This window comes from Sturnus vulgaris, chromosome 1 (assembly GCF_052056855.1).
Source record: "Sturnus vulgaris isolate bStuVul1 chromosome 1, bStuVul1.hap1, whole genome shotgun sequence".
NCBI classification, from domain to species: Eukaryota; Metazoa; Chordata; class Aves; order Passeriformes; family Sturnidae; genus Sturnus; species Sturnus vulgaris.
The window spans coordinates 59,742,735-59,767,080 of record NC_142243.1 but is presented as its reverse complement, the minus strand read 5'-3'; the positions used below and the strand labels follow the sequence as shown (position 1 = coordinate 59,767,080).

Genomic DNA, 24,346 nt, shown 5'->3' with positions numbered 1-24,346 from the left:
CCTAATGCCACTCACATTTCTAGTTTAGCCAGAGTGAAACTTTGCATAACAAAGTCAAACACACTTCTACAGCAGATGAACAGGCAGGACCTCTTCATTCAGTCAATATTAGTTTGAGAAATAAGAAAAAGAAAACTCTCTACAAATCTCAGACCTCTGTATATCATTATGATTTGCCAGGTGCATCCAGAACTGACCTCAGATTTCCAAAATTTAAACTAATATTCTTTCTATTGAAAATTATGGGTAGTAGCCTTATGTCTTGCCCTTTCACAATTAAAGAGCTGACTTGGAGTACCTTTTTCTGCAACAGCAATTCAAGTATGGTGACAGTGGCAAGGTACACAGTAAGTTTCACCACTACTTTCTTACCAGGCTGCCCATCAACAGACTGAAATAAGAGACCTCAAGGCAAGCCCCCCTTTCAGTCTCTTCTTAATAGCATGTAGTGTCTGGCAGATATATCTAGTGTCTGGGATGGAGGTATCTTAGAAAACATGCAAAACTCACATAATTTCCCAGCACATGGTGCTCTTTGTGTTACAGCTGACTCATGGGTAACAGTCAGGAGTAAAATGCTTGGTGAAGTTTTGCACTGTGCAATGTGATCAGCAATAAAATTGTTATAGAGCATCAGCTGCAAGCTTCAGTTAACTTTAAGAAGGTTTTAAAATATTTGAATCAGGGTGGAAATATGCAGCTATTGGAAGTGGATTTGAAAATCTTCTGTAAACATCCATTATTCCTTCCAAACGCAGCCTTTACGTCTTTATAGATATGGAAATGCTAAATCCTTTATTCCAGGTAGTTGGAGTAATTAATAACATTGAGATAAATACATTCATCATTCCTGCACAAGACTGTATGATTATCTCAAAATACACAAAGAAATTAATACCATAATAAGTTGATATAAAGATCCACATGTCACAGAAATTTCTAGGGTTCTCAGCGTATGTTTGATGGGCATTCCTTACTCAGAATTACTAAGGCCTGGTTTTATGCTGCAATAATTGGAAATCCTTAAGTTCGATTTTTCTATAAATGAAAATGTTTACACTAATAAACATGAAAATCTTTGAGAGTGTTATCTAGTAAAGAGGGCTTCATGGTTCTTACCAAGGATTCCATTTTTACCACCTTGGGTCCTACAACAAGTCTGGTATTTTCCAAATGACAACAAATAATATTTTACCATTTCTCCTTGCCTTTGAGGAGAAAAGAAGGATCAAAATAGCAAGTTACCAGTTCTAACTTATCACATGCCTAAATCCTCTTTAAATTAGAATCCTTCTTGCACTGTGCATTTATGCACAGAATATTGAGCTTTCTTTTTCTAGCCTCATTTTTTAGGCAGTTATTGAAGGGAAAGCTTTAAAATGACATCACCAAAATGGTTCCTAAGCATTAATTTTTATGTGTTTTACGAACATCCAAGACTCCAACAACTCTGTCCTTGACGAAATAGAATTCCCACAGAACCTTCCACTGGAGGAAATTATGTCCTTTCTCCAAATTGTAGGAGCTGAGCACAGGCCAATCCGAATAGCTATTGTACTCCATTTCCAAAGTTGTCTGCATAGCAATTGTAGATTAAATAACATTTATGTAAGTAGCCTCTTAATGTGTTATCAGATTCTACTATATTTTATTGTCGATGTGACACTGGCTTAGTTTTACTTCATGTGACTTAGGGTGTCATGTTAGAAGTTCACTGCTAGCTTTCCCTGCAGCTGGAGAGAGCTTGACTTCTTGGGTAGAAAAATGTTTTCCTGCTGATGCTTGAATATTGCATCAATTATACAGTGTGACAAAGTTTTCAATTTAGGTCTCCAGTGAAGGGCTTGAACCTAGACCAGTTAAATCTGAGGCACCATGTCAAAGGCCTTACAGAAATCTTGATAGATGACATCTGTTGGTCTTCTGATGTTGGCTGTTGACAGTTGCTATCACTTCATCAAAGGATTGGTCCTGAACACTGTACTGGTCAGGTAACTTTCCCTAGTATTCACTGATGCTTCATCCTGTGGCCTTATTACACTTACTCCACACCTAGAATAGGAACATGCTGCTCTTTAATATTTTCAGTCACTTCTCTGGGTCTCATCTGACTTAGATATTAAGAAGCAAGGGTGAAAGGAAAAATTAACAAAGAGCAGGATCAAGACAGGCAAGTTCAAAGTTGGAGGCATTAGATTAAGAATTCTGAGAAAATTTTTTTTACCTGAGAAACATGAGAAACTTCATAGGTAAAGAATGTGCCGTGAAATCCATTATATTGTATGCTTATCTACGTACTAGAGTTGTTTCTCCAGTTCCAAAGCTTCAATAACAGTAACAGTAGTTACCAAGAAGTACATTGCTTTTCAGAAAGTTATTTCATGTAGACTAATATGTACCTATTTCATCCATATTCTGACTATGACACCTACAGGCCAGAGGATAGCTGTGCAAAAGATGGAAAGGAATTTTTAGGAGAACAAAAAATTGTTGCCCATTCCAACACAAGAAAAAATATTTATGATGAAATATATAGCATTCCTGTTATTGAGCTAACAGTGTTGAATTCACATGCTTTTCTTTATTTCTTTTAATTTGAAGTGGAGCAAACAACTGCTTTCCTAAATCTCTCCAAGGATATCTTTAATAGCATAGCTGTAGATTAGTGAGAAAGAACTTTACAAAAGGATTGTGTAATTCCTGAAAAGTCTACATTGTTCCACATAAGAAAGCACAGAACATTAAATATAGGGCTCTTCACTAATGGCTATTGAAAAGTTGCTGCCTGAAGAGAACTGAAGAGAACTGAAGTTTTAATCTTCAAATTGAAAGAGACCAGGAAAAAAGGAGTGTTTGCAACAGGGTCGGGGATGCTGTAATTTATGTTTGCCACCAGGTCCCACAAAAACAATGAATTTAAGTTGCCTTGGGCTGGTGAGGCATGGTGTTCAACCCAGCTGTGATTACGGCTTTGGTAGTGACTCTACAAAATGAAAATTTGTTCAGGAGATCTTGACGACGTGGTGGGGGAGGCAAGGTGTCAATACAAAATAAAAAAAAAATAGAAAAGACATGATGAAACTTTCATCTGCTGGAGGACAGAAAGGTCACTCGTCTTTTTTTTCCCCTGAGATCTTAAACGTGTCACATTATTGGGGAAACTACTTGGATAATACATTATATCCAAAAGATCATCTTGAGTTAATACCAGTCACTAATATATGGCTATCAGCTCTTTATAATGTACAGTACAGACACACAACAGACTTAATTAGTCATCAGAGCCGCTGCCCAACACTTTTCCTCTTTTTGTTATGCATGGCAATTATCTGTTTTCAGGGTCTATTTTCAGGGTTTCCAAATCTTCCAGTCTTTGTTCTGTCCTCCCTTCTTCCTTTCATAGAACAATTTCTGATTCTTCTTAGGTATTCCTAAATGCTTCTCAATGGTAAAAAACATTTCCTAGGTGAGAAAACAGGAAGTTTATTTCAATCTACTCTGTGAAAGAAGTGGAGACTACAGTCAAAACTCTTTTACTCTTCTAGTCTACACCAAGTAATTGCTACCAGAGCCTCCTTTTATTCACTGTTAAACTTAAATAAATTGCTATATATATAGATATAACTAATTCCTGTTTGCATTGTGTCTTTTTGAGACAATGGTCTATGGCCTCAAACTCAATTTATTTCAGTTTTCCTTCAGAATCTTGTCTTGAGACTTACTGATTCACATTTGAAGGAAAATAATTCAGTTAGCTTTAAGACAGAAACAAAGGACCTTTGGAGCTAATATTTTTGTCTCCTGGGTTTACTAAGGCTATTATTTGCTTTTATTCTCACTATATATATTTATGTAGGTGTGTTAATTATATTTTGGGTTGACTTTGTAAGAAAAGCATATCTCTGATTATTAGCTGAATTTTGCAAGATTAACAGACCCAGGAGTTTTTAATGACATTTTCTACATCTGTGCACGGAAGGATTATAATTTCTAGCAAGGTGTCCTTTCGCTGGAAATTTGTCAAAAGCTCTTCCAGTAACCTCTGTGGGAAAAATCTTTTTGGGAACATATGACCTGGCTTCTGTTCATAAAGGTTCAGCCATTAAAGACTGTAAAAGACTATTCCATTTTCTGAAATTATGAAAGAATTCTCATGGATTCCAAAATTTTTGCGTGTCTTTCCTATTCCAGGAAGGGACTGGGAAAGGAAGGGGGAGAGGGTTGGGGTGGAAACAATACTATAGATGTCAGTGTCCCCTCCTGTAAATGAAGAAGTGAAATTTGTTTCTCATACAAGAAGCCACCTTGCTTCAGCCAGTCCTCACCTCAACAGTGAGGGCTGAACCTTGGCTCAGTGGATCTAATATAAATCAGTCTACTCTTCTGAGGTGGGGAGACTGAAAGAATTAGGCAGATCTTGCTTCTTATACAGCTCCTGTATTATACTTATAATCCAAAGTTAGGCACTTAGGGCCTCTCTGTGTAAATGTCTCAGGCAATGAGATTTTAAAGGGCTGTGAAGAAGAAAAGAAGTCTTGCTACTAAAACAAATTCTTAGAAAAGGATCTACTTTAGCTTCTTTCCTAACTTTAAATCCCCAAATTCAACACTATGAACACACTAAGACACATATTTTGCTTGAGAATCTTATCCCTAGAGCCAAAATATAGATCACTTCAGGGTTTTTTCTTACACTATTATTTGCAATCATAATGTGCTTTCTTTATGCTTAGCAATCGCTTATCTATGATGTTTAATATTACTCAGTTTCTTCTTTCACATCTTCATCACACAGACACTCAAATCTGAGATAGAAAAAATATTCCTAAGAAATACTATGACAAATAAAGACCATCTGGTAGGCATAAACATAAATGAGACGCAAAACAAAAATCTCAATAAACATTGAATCAATCCAGTATACATGCAAAAATCTCAAAACAACAGAATTATTTTGCAATGAGTAATGCATACTAGTGGGGTACTATGCAGAGCGTAATTAATTTTCACAGTCTAATGAATTTCCCTGCCAAAAAAAGTCCAAATTTATTTTGCAGTATCAGTCTTAAATTTAATTCATTCATTTACTCTAAAGTACATTTGTTGTGATTTTTATTAATGACACTATACCGGGAAATATGTTTCATAAGCCTAAAGATATTCTCAGTATTTTAGCTTCAGAATCTGAAAAGTTCCTTGCTTTCTGTTACAGAGTGGAAAGTGCATACAGCAAGAGGACAGTGACATATTTAAGGTCAGGCCACTACTACTGATCCAGCAAAGAAGGAGCAACACAACAATTGCCCACAAAAATTTGATGGAAGTTTTTTTTTGTTGCAGACATAAAATGCTACTGAACAATCCCCACCTTAACATCCAGGAGTACCCCATGTTCAGCATTTGGTTGGGGCACATGGGTTGAAATCCTGTCTACTGAGTCAATTGTTCAATCAATGTCAGCAAAGCTGCATCCAATGCCCATGTCTCACTACTACGCCTTGCAGCTAAAAACAGGGCAGGAGAGGTAGCAAAGGGATGACTGGACTTTTTCAAGCCTGCTAACAGCTAGGTGAAGGGAGGACTTCAGGTCACCTCATGTGTACTCTTCTCTCAGAAATAAGGTTTAGAAATCAGCTAATCTGTCAAAGAAAGGGTTTATTCTCACTTTCAAGAATCTTTCTGGTTTCCATTCCTGATATTCATGCCAAATTATGGCCCATCCACTGATCTTCCATTTTCTCTTAATCAGTGCAAAGTAAAAACTTTAAATCAAGAGTTTAAACCAAAGAAAGCCTATAAAACTCCCCTTACAGGTCTATTAAAAAAAAAAAAAAAACCCAACCAAAAAAAAAAAAAAAAAAAAAAAAAAAAAAAAAAAAAAAGAAACAAACCAAACAAACCAAACAAACCCAGGGGAATGGATATAATTTCAGGAGCATGGCAAATTACAGAAAATTTTAAATTATTTATTGATATTTAGTGAATGAGTGATACACACTATTACATAATTTAGTAGCAGTGTTCTTTTGCCACAGCTTTAGCTTCTATAGATATTTTCATGTAGTACCTCTACTCTTCTTGGTATTTCCCCCCCCGCCCCGAATACTTCAGAAATGTCCATTGAATGGAATAGAAACAGAACATCTACAGTCTCCCTCACTTTTTTGATTGGGTTCAGCTACTTTGAATCTACTGACTTCTAGCCATATGGCAACATGGGATCCAAGCCCACAGTGGTCATTGAGACTGACTTTCTCCTTAGCTGGTGGTAATGTGAGTGATAAGGCCATTCCTAAGTTCTCTGCTACAGAAGTCACAATGAACGTTTTCTGCTCTCCCCAGAAGTCCCCGTGCTCTATAGCATCTGTCAAAGCCACGTCATATATGGCATCTGCTGTGAAAACTCACTGACAGAACCCCCTAGCTTTTACCACATTTTTGATGCATTTTAGAAATGTGGTAAGCTGTAAGTGTGGAATAATTTACTGGTTTCTTAGTGTTTATCCTAAGTTCATAATTGTTTTATTCTACAATACCATCTCTGCCTCAGCTAAGGTCTAAGGCTACATGGTCCCCACAATTACTATCTTATTAATATCAAAGACAGCTAAAGAAAAGGATATGTCTTGTGAACAGGAGAGAGATACAAAAATGAAAGGTCTCAGGGAACCATTTTCCCACACAGTCTGCACTATGCTAAAAAAAAGCTTTCAGTTGTGTATTCATTATGAAAAAATACCACCTGTACCATATAAAAATGTTACCACATCCTTCTCCTAACACTTTTCCCCATAAAACTGCATTTATCTGGAATTTATACTTTCCATGTTCTGTGCCCTCCCATGTAATTATTTGCATTCTCTATAGGTAATATTTGCTTTTATTTCCCCTAGTGAAGCAAGATTTTTCCCAATCTGCCCTCTTCTCTCTTTATTATATGCCACACCAGTTCTTCTGTACTAATTTCAAACATTTTTTGTCCCCATTCTTACAGAAGGACCAGTGGGTACCAGAGGCCTTTCATAATTTTTCTCTCATTGTTTCCCAGTCTCTGGTTAGAGCTTATTGCATCATTTTTGCAAATGATGCATTACCGGAATTCTCATCCTTTAGTACTAAAATAAATTATTCATGTTCTTTATAAAACAAGCATTTCTATTACTGTTGATTAAATAATATGCCAAAAATACATAGTTTGCAATATTTTTTGCCCATCAACCATTCCATGAATTATTAAAAAATATTTGTATTAAAGCGTGGCTGGAAATGGTTCTTTGGAGTCAGATAGATAAATATCCTCTTAACACAGAGTCTTGGAGCTGTAGGTATTATGGGAAATACCTAAGAGCTAGAAAAAAGAAAATATGCTTTTCTTGTAATTATAGGATGTTTTCTTCTTTCCCCTTCCTTTCAGAGAGGAAAGGTGCTGCAGTTCAGTAATGAATTTGTTGTACACTGAATCCAGACTGAATCTCCAGGAGAGGGAGACAATGAATAGGCCAGTAGAAAGGATTGAATGCTGATGTCAATTAGACCGAAACCATGAAATAAATGACGGGTTTCAGTAGTTGTTCTTCATAGCCACTTCAGTTTAGTATGCAAGGGAATGCTTCTCTTTTATTGCAATAGTAAATTTCAGAGCCCAGAGAAAGAGAGAATATTGGCATTTCAATCAGGGCAGCTTCACACACACGCAGCCCACTCAACTCAGTGTTGAAAGCTTTATGAAGGCGAGCCTGTAGGATATCCAAGAGATCACTTACAAGATTCTAAAGGATGGATTTGTACAAAATCCTTATAACACTGCCTGCTGCCCTTGTTGAAGTGAATTTAAAATACGCTCGTGAGCTCCTCAGAGCCTGAGACAATACTCGTAAGTATCAATGTGTACATGTCTACCTACATTTAATACAAAAAACAGAGAAATGCTTGTTTCAAATACAAAGATAAGGTGTCAATATTTGAGATTTTTTAAAAAATCAATGGCGTTTGTAAGGGCTACTAATAATTTTCATTACCCTATTAGTCAAACAGGAAGCAAGCTTTGTTGTTTTCGCTTCTGAAAGGAAGCTGGAATCACTGCACAGGAATATGGCAGTAGGAATGACAAATAAGACAAGGTTTCATGGTCTCAAGTAATCACAGACTACACTATCTTATGTCTTAATATATTCTGAGAATCTTCTTGAGAAGCTAATATATGAGGAGACAATGTAACTCTCAGCACTATATACTCTTTCTTGCTAGAAAAAAAAGGGAGCTATTCCACCTGTACTAAGATGATTCTCAGAGGACCTGCAGATTTTCCTTGGCCAAATTATTAAATAATAATCTCTTTAATACACTGGAAATTACTTTGTCAAACATTGTGATAAAGGGTGCTCCTCAATGGAATCTGAAAATACACAATAAAAAAGTTACTTTATTCAGAAAAATATTCTAAATGTGAAATTTTTATAGAGTCCAGGGAACAGAACTGACAGTTAATTTGAAACCATGTTTATAAATAACAGGAACGGACTGTGATATTAATATTCCACACAGGTAATACTTTAAAACCTTACAATATAGAATGTGATCAGTTTGCAATCGCTATGTAATTAAAATTATAGCACAGTTCCCATTTTGAGATGTATTTTTCACCTGAGTTGATGTATCTGGACAAAGCTTCACAGAGAAATTAATGTCTGTATATGAGTGAGAAAGAGAAATTACTGGAATCTGGGTGGAGGAAGATATAAAATTAAGCAACCCATTTCTATAGAGTGTTTTTTTCATCTCTGAACACAAATTGCCTCAAATCAGTTTCCCATACATTTCACCTCCTGTAACTTGGAGTTCTTGACATGTTACCATGGAATGTGACTCCTCACCTTCACCTCGTGAATTCATTCTGGTTTTGCTTATGTAATTGCTGCATTACTTGTAAAATTATTTAGTTGCAATTAGTCAGCTGATTAATTGAGTCAGTAGTAAAATACAATCCATAGTTTTGCAGACGTGACCTCATTTATTTCACAAAAAGCAAGTATAGTTCATAACTCTATTTTCTGGCTCTTTGAAGAACTTTGAGGTTCTTTTTTGCTATTTAAGATATGATTCAAGCCTGCATGGCCAACCTCACTGAGCCACTCATTGCTGCTTTTGGATGAGCAAAAAAAGGCAACTTCAGTCTTTGAATGTATCATATCACTCCAAAGTTGGGCCCCAGCTTGCAACAAGACCACTGGCATTTCAGTTTTCTTAAAGAGCTAGCAAGTCTTCCACTGCCAAAGATTTGATGAGAAAGTTCACTGACGGCGGTGGAAATAAAGAGATGGGGTCTTCATGATTTACATACATGAAGCCATTTATTGATACACAAAGTTTATATACTTTTTCAGCTATTGCTAAAAATAGCACACCAATAATATTCACGTAACCAAGGTATATTGCTTAGTCGCGTAACGAAATAACATTGCTCAATCTATGCTTCGCTATAGGCTGTCCAGGTACATGCAGGACATTGCATGATATTCCACAATATTGCAAGCTAAGCACCTTGTACCAAGCACTTTCTTATATCTTACATTCCTTCTTCAAAATCCAGCTTACTCTTGCCAAGGCTTGCAGCCTACTATGGCTAACACATCCATGTCGGTTGTGACAAGCTGAGCAGTGTTTGCAGCTCTGCTTTCTAGTTGTATTCCCACATCTCCCCCTTTCTGTTCTACCAATAAGATTTTCTTTGTTGACTTATCAATTAACTTCTGAGCACATCACAAGATACAAGGCAAACATATGATTAAAAGCAACAGCATAGCTAATACATAAAATCCAGTTTTCACTATATGCTTATGTAGGGACACATATTGAGAAAGTAAGAAAATTACAGCCTGAAAAATATTCCAGGCTGGAGCTTTTCAGTTCTGTTCCCAGCCGATAAGCTGGTCCAGCTCAAAGCTAGGGAGAATTTCTCCCAGGGTGATAACTTGGTCAAAATAAAAAGGAATTGATAACAAAGATAGAACACTTGTTGTGGTGTGTGACCAGGCCCTGGGAATGGGGTGTCTTCTCTCTGAACCAATCACCTTTTTTCTACTCTTGGAGTTGTGAGTCATACTATAAAACCAAGTGTGTACCTGAATAAACTTGTCTCTTTCTTCCCTATCACGAAAGATGACCATGTAGCTGTGCATCTTATTTCTGCTGCACTTAAAGGGTTAAAACCCCTTTCCACAGCTACATGCTTAAGCCAGCCAGTGAGTCCCCAGCCTCCAAGTATGTTTCCGAGCCAGTCGTTATCATCCATAACTCTTAGTTTGTTGACACTGTTTCGAAGAGCTTGTATGTTAGCTTGAAAAGACTGAGAGTTATCAGAAAGATTCATGCAGCACATACCTTCAAAATCTTCACAGCCATGCCCATGTGATAAAAGCAAAAAATCAATAGCAGCTCTATTCTGTGGTGTAGCATGCCTTACACTATCAATGTCTGTTAGTAAGCCTGTTAAAGCAGAGCTAGTAGCATTAGTTTGTTTTGCAAGCCAACAGCCAAGGTTATTTATGGTTTTCAATGCATGTGCCGTTCCAATGGATGGGATAATTGAGGCAAAAATTCAAGCTCCAAGATTCCAAGATTCTAAATTGTCATCGCAGTCTGGGCGACAGGTATGGGTGCTGACTTTGCTCGCACTAAGTTATGCAGAGCTGTTAGGTTGTGTTGTAGAGAGTGAAGCATGGTTAGTCGGCCAAACGTACAAGGCCCTCCTATAGCCTTTCCTGGTATCCCTTTCCAGGCTCTATTTCCACATATTAGAAAGATGTTATCTATTAATCCAAGCGCAGCATTTCCTGGTAAAACTTGCTGAGGTAGAATGTGATTACACCAAGCAGAAGCATTGGAGTAAATTGCTGTACCTGTGACATCAAAGCCAAATCCTTGTTGGGCAGAGGGTCTACCAGGAAAATTTAAAAAGAAATATGCAAAAGATTGCATGGATCCAAAAATGTCCAATTCCTGGGGCTGTAGGGGTATAGGATAAAAGTCTCCCACTTTATTCACACCTAAATAGCTTTTGTTTACTAAATACCATCCAGCTGGTTCACCTTTTTTCCTATGGTTTTTGTCCTCACACCACCATATGGGCTCCATTCAACCTGGAGCAATACAAGTCTTATGCATGGTCATATTATACAGAGCATCCCATTCACTTTTTTCTAAAGGCACAGCTATTAAGCAAGTTTGAAAAGGATTATGTGGGGAAGTAATAGAAAAGCACAGCATAGATCCATTCAAAGCACTAGCAAGCATAAGCCAAACATTACACTCTGGAAGGGGTGGCAGTATTGCCACTTGTCCTTCGTGAAGGCTGAGTCCTACTATAAGGACTAGCCTGAGGAGTCGGGTATGGCTCCCAGAAATATTGATGTGGAAGCCAGCCATGGCTTTGTCCACACAAAAATTTCAAGACAGCACAATCACCAAGAGAGTATTGTAAGAGATCACACTGTGGACAATGGCCGCAACACATTACCACTGTTTCTGACACTTTTGACAGTGGCACAAAACCCACACTTGATGCCAATATTCTTTGCAAAGGAATAGGGTTACTTTCAAGTTCAAGTTCTCACTTAAATCGTCTCAACTGCCGTTCATGACAAGAGACTTGCACCTCAATAATGCCCTCTACTGCACCTGGATTCAGACGACCACTGAACGCAAAGAGCGGTGTAAAGTCACTGAGTGCTCTCGTATCAAGGAGAAGCTGGTTGAGAACAGTCCAGCAGAGTCAGCCTCCGTGGGTCCGGGGACTGGAGTCGAGGGTGGCTGAATTGGGATCGCTGTTGGGATGCCAGGGCTAAGGCAGTCCTCTTTCTGAGAAGGATTTAAGGATTCTCGAAATGGTCTCACGCTCTTGGCCAGGATCTACCTTGCGCCTTTTTCTGTGGAAACACAAGCATACCCTTTTCCCCAGGTGACAAGAGGATAGGGTTCCATGATTTTACCTGTTTCTGGATCCTTAATAAGGACTGAGGCCTTCTGTTTGACTTCCAACTGAGGATTACTGCCAAAATGTCTGACAGCTGGAGGATAAGGATCCATTAGGGAACAATTTAAAAAGTTAAAAACATGCAATGCTTTTTGCAACCTTTCAGCTGGGGTGGCATTCCACATTCCCCCTTTCTGTTGCAACAAAAGATGCTTAAGTGAAGCGTGTGATCTTTCGATGATGCCTTGACCTGTAGGGGAATGGGGAGTACCTGTTTTGTGTGACACTCCCCAGAGAGCAAGAAAACTTGCAACTCTCTGAGAGATATATGCAGAGCCATTATCAGTTTTAATTTCAGAGGGAATTCCCAAGACACAAAAGCACTGGCAAAGTGATGACATACGTCCTTTGCAGATTCTCCAGTGTGGCAAGATGCAAACAAGGCAAACAAGTTCACCTTCTCTGTGATTCTGCACATTTAGAACTCTATTATCCTGAGTGCAAACCCACAGGAATCAGTAACTATATCACTAGCCTCAATAGCTCCTCTCAGTGTAAGTCAGGGTGACAGATACTGACTACAACAATTCAGTTTTTAAAAGTACCTAATGTTACTTGTTTATGTGGCCGTTGATTATGGGGTCAAATTAACTGCATTTGTTCGTTCCTAAGCAAGATACTGTGGCAAAGTTCGGGCAGGTAACTGCATGCAAATTTATATAGTTAAGTCCTGTGAAATAAATTTGGAGTAGCTGTGAGAAACCTTGCTCAGTCTCTTCCAGATTAGTGAGTAATGCTCAAGACATGCTCATGGAAGATTTCATCTTGTTTAAATGACAAAGTCTCTGTCTATTTGGATGCGTGGGATCTGCACTTGCTCTTCGAGATAGCAGCTTCCACTGACACCAATAATAATTGTAAAAGAGGAGCATACCTGTACTTGAAGGTCTGAGAAAATAACACATGGAAGTGATAAAATCCCATTCAAGGAAAGGTAGGAGAATAAATCCCTATTTAGCTACTATCTGAATGCTATCACCTTCAGGTAGCTGAGCATTACTCAGAGCCATAAGCATACTTGCTCTTCCAGCATTGCTTAAGAGGATAGGACTAAGAATGGGAGAAGAAAAGAAGCTAAGAGAAAGGAAAGTCACTGCTCAATGGCCCTGCCAGGGATGGTGCAGTAATGTCAAACACATCAGTCGGCTGTGGCAGCAGTTTAAAGGTAAAAATGAGCAAAAGGGGTATAAACATTTTTCCATGCCCAGCATTATACTGTCCTGGACAATTGTTTTGTCTCAGCTAGCAGGGCCATCCTCTGGGACCTTAGGTAGCCATTTACAGGTAACAGTGGCTCTGCAGGAGGCCATAGCTCCCTATAGAAGGGGGTCCCAAGAGGCCTAGCAATGCCAGCTTTCTTCCTCAGCTGAGATACGAGTTGCCCAGAAGCCTTTGTGCAAGAACAGCCAGCCAACCAACTATATGCTGCAGATATGGCATGCATGCTGTACTGGAGTTGTTCACAATCCACATGTAACTCAAAAGCCACCGTTTAACCACCCTTGTCATAACCTCAACCTCTCTGAAACTGCATTGCCACTGAAACAATTGTTTTCTCCTGGTTTCAGGTGCCAAGAAAATCAGTTCACTCCACAAGTTTTATGACTTTTAGCAATTCTTTTCACTTCAGACAATCGGACCAGAATTGTACAGCTGCTATTCCTGCAGTTTGTCAGCATTTGCCTGAGTTTATACAAAGGATAACACAGAGAGAGCAATTCGTCTCTTCGCCAAAATAAAAAAGCTGGCATTTCTCTACTGTGGAAGAAATGAAGTGTGACAAAATTCTGTGCAATTTGAATAGAGATGCAATTCACTGAGGAAATCCATAAGCAGAAAACAGTGTTCTCCTTGGATCAATTTCATTTACAGTAAACATTTGCATACTATTTTCAAGTATGTACAAACAGAAAAAGGCAGCTCTGCATCAAAAAAATACAAACTTATTTAAGGATATCTGAGTCAGAAAGCTTTGGAGTCCTGATTTATTGATGATACTAACCCAGCGAGACTCATCTCTAATAATACAATTTCAGTAGACACATTAATTCAGTTACACAACTAAAATGTAGAACTTATTTCATTTCCTTGCCCTTATTGACATAACCTTTTTCTGCTCATGTGGAATTTCACACTGTAAAAAGCTCATCATCAACAGATTGAAGACAATTAGGAATACTCCTTCCTTGCTTCTCTGTTGAATATTCTAAAAACAATAGTGTAGTCCCATACTACACTCTGTTCTATCAACATTAATTTTGAGCTGGGATGTGTATACAGCTCATTTTGATCTCAGCCATACTACCTTTTTTGTAATGTCAGAGTTGTTATCAAAGCTCCAGAATGAAAATATGGATTACTTCTAGGGACAACAGATCTTTCTTATTTGAGGAGCAAATTAAGGAAAATGACAGAAGAGAATTGTTTTGGTGTTAATATAGTGTACCTTTTGCTCTGCTTAGCATGCAGCAGCGCAGAGTACAGTTTTCCAGACTACAACCCCTGAGGATGTTCAAAGAAAGCCTGGGGAAAGCAGAGGGGGGAAAAGTATTCCTTTGCTTAGCCACTCCCTACCTACAATTCAGTTTAAGCCCAGCTGCTGGCAGTTCATGAAATAAACAGGAAAGGTTTCTTTGCCAGGATCTGAAATGGTAATGATTTTGCAAATAAGAAAACTGTCCTGTTGTAATACATAACTATCGAAATTCTGTGCTTTGGTTTTACAGGAGAAGGAAGAGGCAGAAAAAGTATCCTCTCCCTTCAAAACACTTGTGTAAGAAGTAATAGCAAAAGAGCTATTAGACTCCTGGGGTGCTTGGAAAGGAATGTTAGACCTTTACCTTTGATACATTCTTTTCCATATTCTTCCATTTTCTTCTTACATTAAATGTGACGTTTTGACCCAAGGAGTTGTTGTTGCAATATTATTGCATGTTATTAAAGAAGAGAGAAGCCATTTCACAAAAGCAGAGAGGTAATTAATATGTATTAGCTACCTTCCTCAGAAGAGGGTGACAGGGCTTCACTAGTAAATTGTCTTAATATCCTGTATGAGAGCTATTATAGGAAAATACAGAAGCATATGTTTATTACCATGCCCTGGTAATAATCATTGATCCTAGAAGTTTATTTTTAAACCTTTTGTTCAATTTAGGGGCATTATAGTCTTCTGTGCTGTGAGCTGCAATATTTAAAACCTCATTAAGCCTATGACCTTGCACTTAACCTGTTTGCTCACTGTTTCCTTCTCTGTGGTAGCAAAGTATTTATGCGCTGGAGGTCACTGTATTATTATTAAAATTCAGCCAGCAGTACACAACCCCACCACCCCGTGCATGAAAAAAGAGGTACAGATCCAAGATCAGGACAGAGAGGTTGACTGCACGTGAGTATGTCTTTCCTGATGCTGTTGTAGGCAGTCCTATGAATGGCCCGTTATGAGATTCACAGGAAACAGCCTAGAATCTGACCAGGCAGTAGAGCCACATACCTGGAAAAAACTACAGACCTGACCATAGAATATGTACACGTTTTGGGAGAGACTTATGGTTTAAGGCTCTTCAGAAACGTTGTGCAATGTTAGGTGACAATGCATATGCAATCTTTATTAAATATTGATGGTTTTAATTCTCCTCACATTTTGATAGCTTGCTCTTTTTCATTATGTTTTTATCTTCCTTACTATAGAAGACAAGTAAACATTTAAATGTTTAAATGATTTAAATGTTGTTGAAATGTATCCAAATACCACTTAAGAGCTGTGATTTCTTAAAAGGATTATATTACTCCCAAAGTCGGAGTCAAGGAAACATGGCTTCTGTCAGTCCATAAGCATTGCATGACTGGAGAACCATTTATGGTGTAAATAGCCCTCTGCCCTGGGTCTTTCACAAGGCTTTACTCAACTCTGCCAGAGACAACAGCACACAGCAACAGAAATTGCTGCAGTGAGAAGGAAAGGAACCTGCCTCACAGAGTGGCCCATATACAAGTCCTGGGCAAGGTAATCAACCACCCTTCAAAAAAGCTTGAAATCTTGAGGTGTCTGCACTATGACAAAATCCACTGGATGCTCCCATCCACTTCTGTTTGAGAGAACAAAGTTGTGTAATAATGATCTGAATAGGAGCAATGCTTTATCTGAAGCATTATATGCAGTAAAAACAGTGTGAAGCAACGCCCTATGACACTATGCTCATACATTTCATTTTTGGAGATCACTTGTGGCTGACTGCTTAATGGCAAATCTTACTTCTAAGATGAAGCTGACAGAATTCCTATGTAATGATCTCCTGAAATCTCTTGGTAGTACTAAGCTCTGACTGTCTACTGACCCCTCTAGAAGCTCTCCCCAGTACACCAGGAAAGCACGGAGTATCTGCTGAGATACACATGTTCATGTTCCAGAAGTACCTTCAGTATGTCAGATATCCTAAGCCTAAAATTAACCTGGTTTTAGACTTAGATATGGCAAACTTTACAATGGGTCACAAGTCAACTACTTTGTTTTTCACAATTTCAGGTAACTTTATTGTGCAAAAAATATCAGAACTGTTTTTAGCCAGTGAAATATTGCTCTCCCACTTTGATCTTCTGGTATCTATCTTGACAGAGTGTCACCATAATACACAGATACTGCCTCATTTAGAACACACATAAGTGTGGAAAGCATCCACAACCCGAGGCACCCCACGTCGTCCTCAAATCCCAGCACTCTGATCCAGGCCATCAACGTAGAATCAAATTGCCTTCAAGTTGCAACTGTACTTCATATCCCAACAATGTTGTTCTATGTATACAACAATTCACCTAATTATCCACCCACACCTAATAACAGAAAGGGGTGGAAATAGAAGACTTCTTCATTTTTTTTCTAATGATTATAAGGACTCATTCTTAACATGTGTGTGAGATGATCAATTTTGTTAAATTTAAGACATTTAAACTGATAGTGTGAATCTGGGAAACGCACAGCTTCCCTGAGCCATCATGATCTGTGTATCTTTTCCAGAAGAGCAAGAGGCTGAGGAGACAAAGCAGAAGATGATAAACAAACGATTAATCCAAGTTTAATAGTATTGTTGCCAGATGAAGAATCGTTTCCACCTGGTGAATTCTTGCTAAGTGTCATTACGACCAGTTAAAGTTTTCGTTGCCAGAAGGGGTTTTTGTGAGGGTGCATTTGTGCATTCAGGTGATAGTATTGTTATCAGTTTGGTTTTTTTAATGGCAGAGCTAGTGTCTGCCAGACAGGAGCTGGCAGTGGCAGAAGTGGGCTAGGAAATCCGCAGTCACTGACTGCTGAGGAACTGATATGCAGTTGTGGCCATCCAGAGGCACCAGCGTCATTTTAACACCTGACACATGAATTTCTAGACAGATCTGGGTTACTTGGCTATCTATACCACGGCATTCAACCATCAGCGAGCATCCAAGATGGGCCAGAAGCAGGAAGACAGGCTGCCTGCAGAGCAGGGAGGAGGAAAGGGACTGCAGTGGCTGCACGGTTTGCAGCACACGCTCCTTCATCTCCTGCTACGTGCAGAGCACAGACAGGCCCTACTGTGAGGAATGTCACTCCTGGGACAGGAGCCGGGACAGTACCCGGCAGTGTCTGTGGAAGTGTGATGCCACGGGGAATTGTGTCTGGGATGTCCCGGCTGCCGGGGGCACTCAGCACACGGCGGCGTTCACTGCACAGCCTCTAGCAATTCGGACAAACAGGCAGCTCGAATTCAAGCTTGGTGTATTGTGTGTTCATGAAGATTAATCAGCTTTAAAGGTGTGCTCCTAAGCCTAATGCAGCATGCACCAACGTTGTTGCATTTATGGTTTATTTCTGCCAAACAAAACATTTATGGTTTATTACTGTTTTCTCTAATAAAAGTCAGCAATTAAACACTTGACTCTGGCTGGCACCTTTTATACTGAAAAGGATTTATCATTGTAGTATGTGGTCTTGTAGAGGATAGCTTAAGGGCAGGCTTCGCGTAAAGTGCTGGAGGATTCTGAAGTCAACAAGACTTGCTTTTTTTTTTTTTTTTTTTTTTTTTAATTCCCCCGGTGTCCCCAGGGCCGCCCCCCCTGCAGGGGGCTGCGCCCTCACTCAAGATGGCGCCTCCAGTGTCTCCGACGGGCTCTGACGTCAGAGCGGCGATGGTGAAGATGGCGGCTGGAACTTGCCCTTGTCCAACATGGCTCTTGCTGCCCAATTACTTCCGCCGGCAGCGGCGTCCGCTTGCCCTCAGTGGAGATGGCGGAGCGCAGCGCCCAGAGGGCGTGGTGTGCCGGTGGCTGCGGTGAGGGTCAGTGTGCGGGGCCGGGCTGGCGGCAGCGGCTGTGCGAGGGGCGCGGAAAGCCGAGCCGAGGGGAGGCGAGGGGAGGGGAGGGGAGGCAGCGCCTGTGGCCGGGCGGGGAAGAAGGGAGCTCCGACAGCGCGGCCGCTCCTGGGGAGCTGTGCACGTGTACGGCCGTGAAATGGCGGCCGGGGCCTGGCGCTGCCTGCGGCCCGGGCGGGCTGTGAGGCCGGGGGATGCCCCGCTTGCCCAGCGCACGCTGCAGGAGCCCCGCCGGTTGTGTCCCATTGCCCTGGGCTCCCTGAGAGCCTTCGGTATCTCCGCAAGGCACAGTGTCTGTGCGCTCTAACAATTTACAGCGGTGCAAATGAATTCGTTTGTGAGACGCTTCTCAAAAGTTTTCGTCACAGGAGAAGATTAAATAATCTGAAAACTTCTCCTTTCCACTGCAACAGCACTTGCTAATTCGTTATTCAAATTTAAAAGGATTGTTTCTGTTTTATAAGATAGTTAAGTATTTGGCATAACCGGAAAGCTGTACGTCAAAGATTAAATTACTTTCCAGGTGTTAACTCTGCAGGTGTTAACCTGTGTGTAGTAAATTGCGTGCGTAATACAAATATACAGAATTGTGTGTATACCTACAACCTGTATGTGTGCCTTAGGGCACCACACGAAGGCTGTATGGGACTACTTGTCAGCTGCTATTGGAATCAAGTTATAAAGTTATTTCTGCCAGCTGTCCTTGGACTGGAGATATTCAGAAATGCTGCATTGGCATCCAAATGTGTGTCAGTGCCATAAGATGGGAAAGTGTCATAAGTTGTCCTTATATATCTCCGAAGTTGCTTTATGAATGATGATCTGACTGCCTTTTGTTGACAGATGCACCCCAATGACACACAGCAACGAGTTCTCATGTACAGGTTGAATAATCAGCTCCATACTTGGCTTCTCTTCAGAACTCACGGTTTTTGCCAATACTTCTAATCTAACACTTCACCAGAGGCACTTCTGAGAGTTTCTCAGTGTTTTTTTACCACATAAACAGGGGTCATAGGGCACTGCTGTTATGTCCTGGGTACAAGTTGCTATCAGCCAATCCAATGAGGATATATTTGATGAAGATGCAGATGAGATGTATCTACTACAGAAGGAATGGAACAGCACTATGAAAAAGAGATTGAAGGTATTTCTATTAAAATTGTTTTATATTCTTTTTAGCCATTTTAGATTTACTGACGCATAACTTGATACACATGTGAATGATTTAATGGGAAAAATAAAAGTAGCTGCTTAAAAGTTACTGTGGCATACTTTCTTCTGTATATCATGAAAATATGGCAGAAATTTGCATAAACACTTTTTAGTAGTCACCAGAGCAAAGTACCGTTTTACCTAAAGACATTGACTCCCTCTGCACAACTACGTGCATTTATAAAAGGTAATGCTGAATTATGATGCAAGCTACTTGCTTTGTACTTGTAGGTATACCCCTAGTAAATGTAGGGCAACAGAGCTGGGCAGGACTAATAAAGAAATGTGAGGTGTTTGGGGTTTTGAGTAAAGTTACTCATCAGTCAGATTGTAAGATGTGTGACTCCATGTGCAACTACAGTTAGGCATTGTGGTCTGTGTAGTGTTTGGCTGAATTATTTTCCTAGTGAAAGTTCCTAAACGGATTAGTTTGACAGATACTGTGTCATTCAGAGCGGGGCCAGTAGGGCCCCTGTGCTCCCACTCGAGCAGCGTTTGGCTGAAGAACATGGATGGAAACTGCTGTGTAGGCAGTTGATGAGGAATGGTAGAGCAGATCTGGTACAGTTTCTTTTATCTGAGTTCCATGAAAAGCCTGTTTTTCTTAAGGAACTGTTTACTATTCTTATAGAAATCCCTTTGATGTTTTTGAATAGATACGGCAAAAATCATGAAGTGTTATTGAAGTTAGAATTGTATGTTGGGCAAAATAATTCTTTGTATTCCAGCCTACTTTTCTAGCAAGACCACCATGAGCAAATAGGAGTTTCACTTCACAGCTTGCAATTTTAGTGTGAAAAAAAATAAGAATTATTCTATGTAATGGTGTAATGTGGTTATAATATAAAGTAATTTGCATTACAATCATTACCTGTTTACTTAAAGAAAGCAGTCCCAATTTTAAGTGTATTTATATGTGACTCAGTCAATCTCTTTTGCTGGTATAACACTTAAATGGAGTGAGGTCCAGCAAATAAAGAAGCAATGCTCAGCAGTTAGTTTTGTGAAAATAAATGGATTCCATGTGGATGGATTACAGATAGGAGAGTACCTCTGCTAAAGGGGAAGCTTAGCAGCCTTGCATATCTTTTTAGATTGAAAAAAAGAAGTCTCTGTGGTATTTCTATTTCTCACAAAGGAGTTGGCAATCACAAAAAGTAAACATGCTTTCTTTTTTTGATTTTTCTAAAAGAAGTTCCCCATTTTCTAACTTTCTGGGGATCCTTCTGGGAAAAGTAAAAAAATGCATCTTACAGGTCAGTAAATCATAATACACTGCAACAAGCATGTTTTGCTTCGGCAGTGGGGATGTAGCTGTGAAGGGTGTTCACATATAGAAGCTGCAACTTAGGAGTTTGAATACTTGATACTTGTTGAAACCTTTTTTTTATTATTGTTGTGTATTTGTCAGAGGTCAACTTTGTCATGTTGTGAACAACCTGTTTCACTGCTCTTGTTACAGGAAGGCTATAGGGATGGAATTGAGGCCGGGAAAGAGCTTGCACTTCAGACAGGCTTTAATCAAGGTTACAAACGAGGTGCTGAGGTGATGATTACATGTGGCCAGTTCAAAGGAACCCTGAAGTAAGTTGCAAACTCCTTAAGGTCAAGTGTACATGGAGGGTGTGTAACAGGGGAACACATATGCAGGTTTTTGTTTGTTTTAATTAAAAAATCAATTCAAACAAACAACAACAACAACAACAACAACAACAACAAAAAAAAAAAAAAAAAAAAAAAAAAAAAAAAAAAAAAAAAAAAAAAAAAAAAAAAAAAAAAACCCTGTCACGTTTTAAAACTGTCCAAGGTGAATTCCCAGATCTTGAAAACAGGGAATGCTTACCTGGGTGTAGAAGTATCATTTCTAAAAGATCTCTTTCAATTGCTCTTCCAAAATTGTCTGAATCTACATATTTAAGCTTAATATTTAGTTCTACTGCCTGAATTTTCCCTAAAATGTGATTTATACATAAATGTATTTATGATTCATAGATACCTTGTCACCTTGCTATCTACCTCCATCAAGTGGAGATCTACGTAGATGAATATAATCACTTTTATTGTTGTTCACTTTTCAGTGCTCTCCTATCCTGGTGTCATTTTAATGGACATGAATCTGCTTTAAGTATGATAAATAATCTTCTTGATGTGATTGGAAAGCATGAAGATGATGTGCTTAAGTATCTGAATTCTACTGAAGAGCAGCAACAGCCACATCTTGGACACATTTTAGACTCAGTTCAGGACATGGACCTTAATCACACAGCTGGGACAGAGTACAATGAAGTTACAGATGGAAAACACGAAGGCTGTGGCAGCTTCAGTGAAAACATTTGTAGGAATAATGGTGAGGTTGGTTCCTTGCAGTCTGAGTGCAGCAAGGCAAACCTCTGCACAGATCCTGAAAAGTCAACCCTTGCTTGGGTTAAAAAGCAGACTGTTTGGTTAGTAGAGCAACTGGGATTATCACTGGATGTACTTCATCATGTCCAGCAACTGGAACATTAGTTTTTCTGTCTCATGGTACTTAAAACTATCACAGCTGGTTTCGATTCTTAGTTTGTGATCCATGTGCAGGCTGATGTATCACTTTTGTTTTAGGAAAATATGATTTTGATGCTTTACAGTAGAAGTAATTTTTGTAAAATCTTCATCATGACTTTGGCTCCTGGCAAAACCCTTCGCTTTCAATCTTAAAGGTAACATTCACAGAAAGGGGCAATGACTTTAAAGCTTTACAAAGAGGTTAGTAAACATGTTTCTGTTTTGTGTCAGGGCCTCCCATCTCACACTCATTTTTTTCTTGCCATCGGTTTGGAAATGAAATGGGTCCATTAAATACCCCTTCTAAATTGGTCCCCTCCAGTAAGAGTAGAATAAATGCTCAGTGCTATGGAAAGGGTCAGTGTTTTTGCAGAATAAGATGCTGTTGATATGCTGTGTGCAAAATAGAACATGATATGCTGCCTTTTCCTGGAATGCTGTGACTCTCTAGTCACCTTTTGTCAAATTCATTGTATTTACCCATGATGCAATGCACTTTCACTGATAAAAACTATTTTTCCACCTTATATAGCTTATACATTTGTGACTTTTGCTGAAAATACACCATTTTCTTCAGATTCAGAATTGCTGACAATCCCATTGTTTTACTCTTAGACATCTACTCTTATGTCAGACCACACTAAGCATGCTTCCAGTCTAATGAACATCCTTGTGTCATTTTTGTATTTATTTTGTCAGTTCATCTAGCCTGAACTCTTTCCCACATTCCAATAATGTTTTTTTCAAACTCTTCAAGGAAGCCAAGCTTATTCACTACCTCTTAGAAACACATCAGCCACACATGCCTATTTTTGATTATTTCGTATTTTGGTAACTATTCTATATTTGATTTACTTGCTCATTTGCTTCCCTTAACTGTAGCTGTAAATTGCTCAGGAAGTTTATTATTTGTGAATGCCTCTGTTTTACATTAATTAAACTGATTTATAGTAAGTTACCAGTTTACTTGTTGGGAGTTTCTTGAATTGCCTTCATATTGGAGACAAAGAAAGTCTAGACATAGGCAAAGTAAGATTTTGAAGAGTAAACTATAATTTAATAAAAAAGTCACAAAACCATTTCATACCTTGGGGCAAGAAGAATTCTAAGGCAAAAATTCCTTGTTTTTCAGATCCTTGAGTTTACAAAATTCTTACTAAAGATTGTTATCCTGTCAGAGTTGACAGACTGTAAGTTTGGTTTCCTTTCAGTACCACTCTGCTTTACGGGTAAGCAGAACTGCAGGTCAGAGTCTTGCATTTAATGGATTTATGAAATAGTGGACAAAGAGGGGCATCTGCATTAATTGTGTGTATACAAAAATCGTTCAAGTAACTTTTTCTCAATTTATTTAGCATAATTTTAACATGGATAAACATTACTTTTCTTCAAATGCCTGTGTGTCATAGACTGTATCATGTATGTTAGACAGATTTTTTCCATATTCTGGTAGAAAAGGATGCAGTGTTGGAAGTTATATAACTTTCCTAACTAATTTTTAATTAGTTGTTTTAATTAATTGTAAGCAGTACCCACTTATAGCCAACACCAGTAGAGTTTCTTCACATACCTACTTTGATCATTAAAACACCGAAACCTTAAGTTTGTTAAAATTAAACCTGACAATCTTGAATAAACAAAGCCAAAGGAATTTGAAGATGGGGCATCTGGGATGTTACATTTATGGCTATTCAGAGACATTAGAGTAACCAGAAGATATAGAAGAAATTAAGGCCTGAGAAGTTGGAGACTCTCTGTCTGAGAAAAAGAAAAGAAAGAAAAAAGGATGCGGGATTAGCATGAAGAGAAAGAAATCAATAATTAAGAAGGGATAGAATACTAATTAATTAAGAGAGTTATATAAATGAATGTCCTTGTTCACTAAAAATGCATAAATAAGTGAAAAAGTTTTGTATTGGGGTCAGCATTGAGGCTGGAACTTTGTCAGTCATAAACATCTCTTCACCAAGAATAAAGTAATGCCTTACCTTCTAACAATAAAAAAGACAGTGTTAGAGGGAATCTTATTTACCATGGCGATTTTTGAGGCTTTCATTAGCAAGACAAAGGTGAATAGAATAGTGTTAGATTTTACAGATTTGGATGTTTAAAAATGCAGATTCAAGGGAATCACTTTTCCATATTTAAAAGTTTGCAAAGAGGAGATACCATTCATAAATACACTAAGTAGACTTTATTTTTTCTTATAAAACAATCT

General features: G+C 38.8%; 1 protein-coding gene across 4 annotated transcripts; it reads left to right on the top strand.

The window, feature by feature from the left end:
* The first annotated feature begins 18,182 nt into the window (after nt 1-18,182).
* YAE1 (YAE1 maturation factor of ABCE1) lies at nt 18,183-23,086 on the top strand. Of its 4 annotated transcripts, none has more exons than XM_014883490.2 (4): nt 18,183-18,336; nt 19,379-19,516; nt 21,047-21,168; nt 21,663-23,086. In XM_014883490.2, exons 2-4 carry the CDS (start codon nt 19,400-19,402, stop codon nt 22,090-22,092), a joined length of 669 nt encoding a protein of 222 aa, XP_014738976.2. In that variant the 5' UTR covers nt 18,183-18,336; nt 19,379-19,399; the 3' UTR covers nt 22,093-23,086. The 4 variants fall into 4 exon arrangements, with proteins under 4 accessions (XP_014738976.2, XP_014738975.2, XP_088023927.1 ...); XM_014883489.2 differs by having other exon boundaries at nt 18,197-18,336; nt 19,213-19,516; XM_088167801.1 differs by having other exon boundaries at nt 18,203-18,330.
* The last annotated feature ends 1,260 nt before the right edge of the window (nt 23,087-24,346 follow it).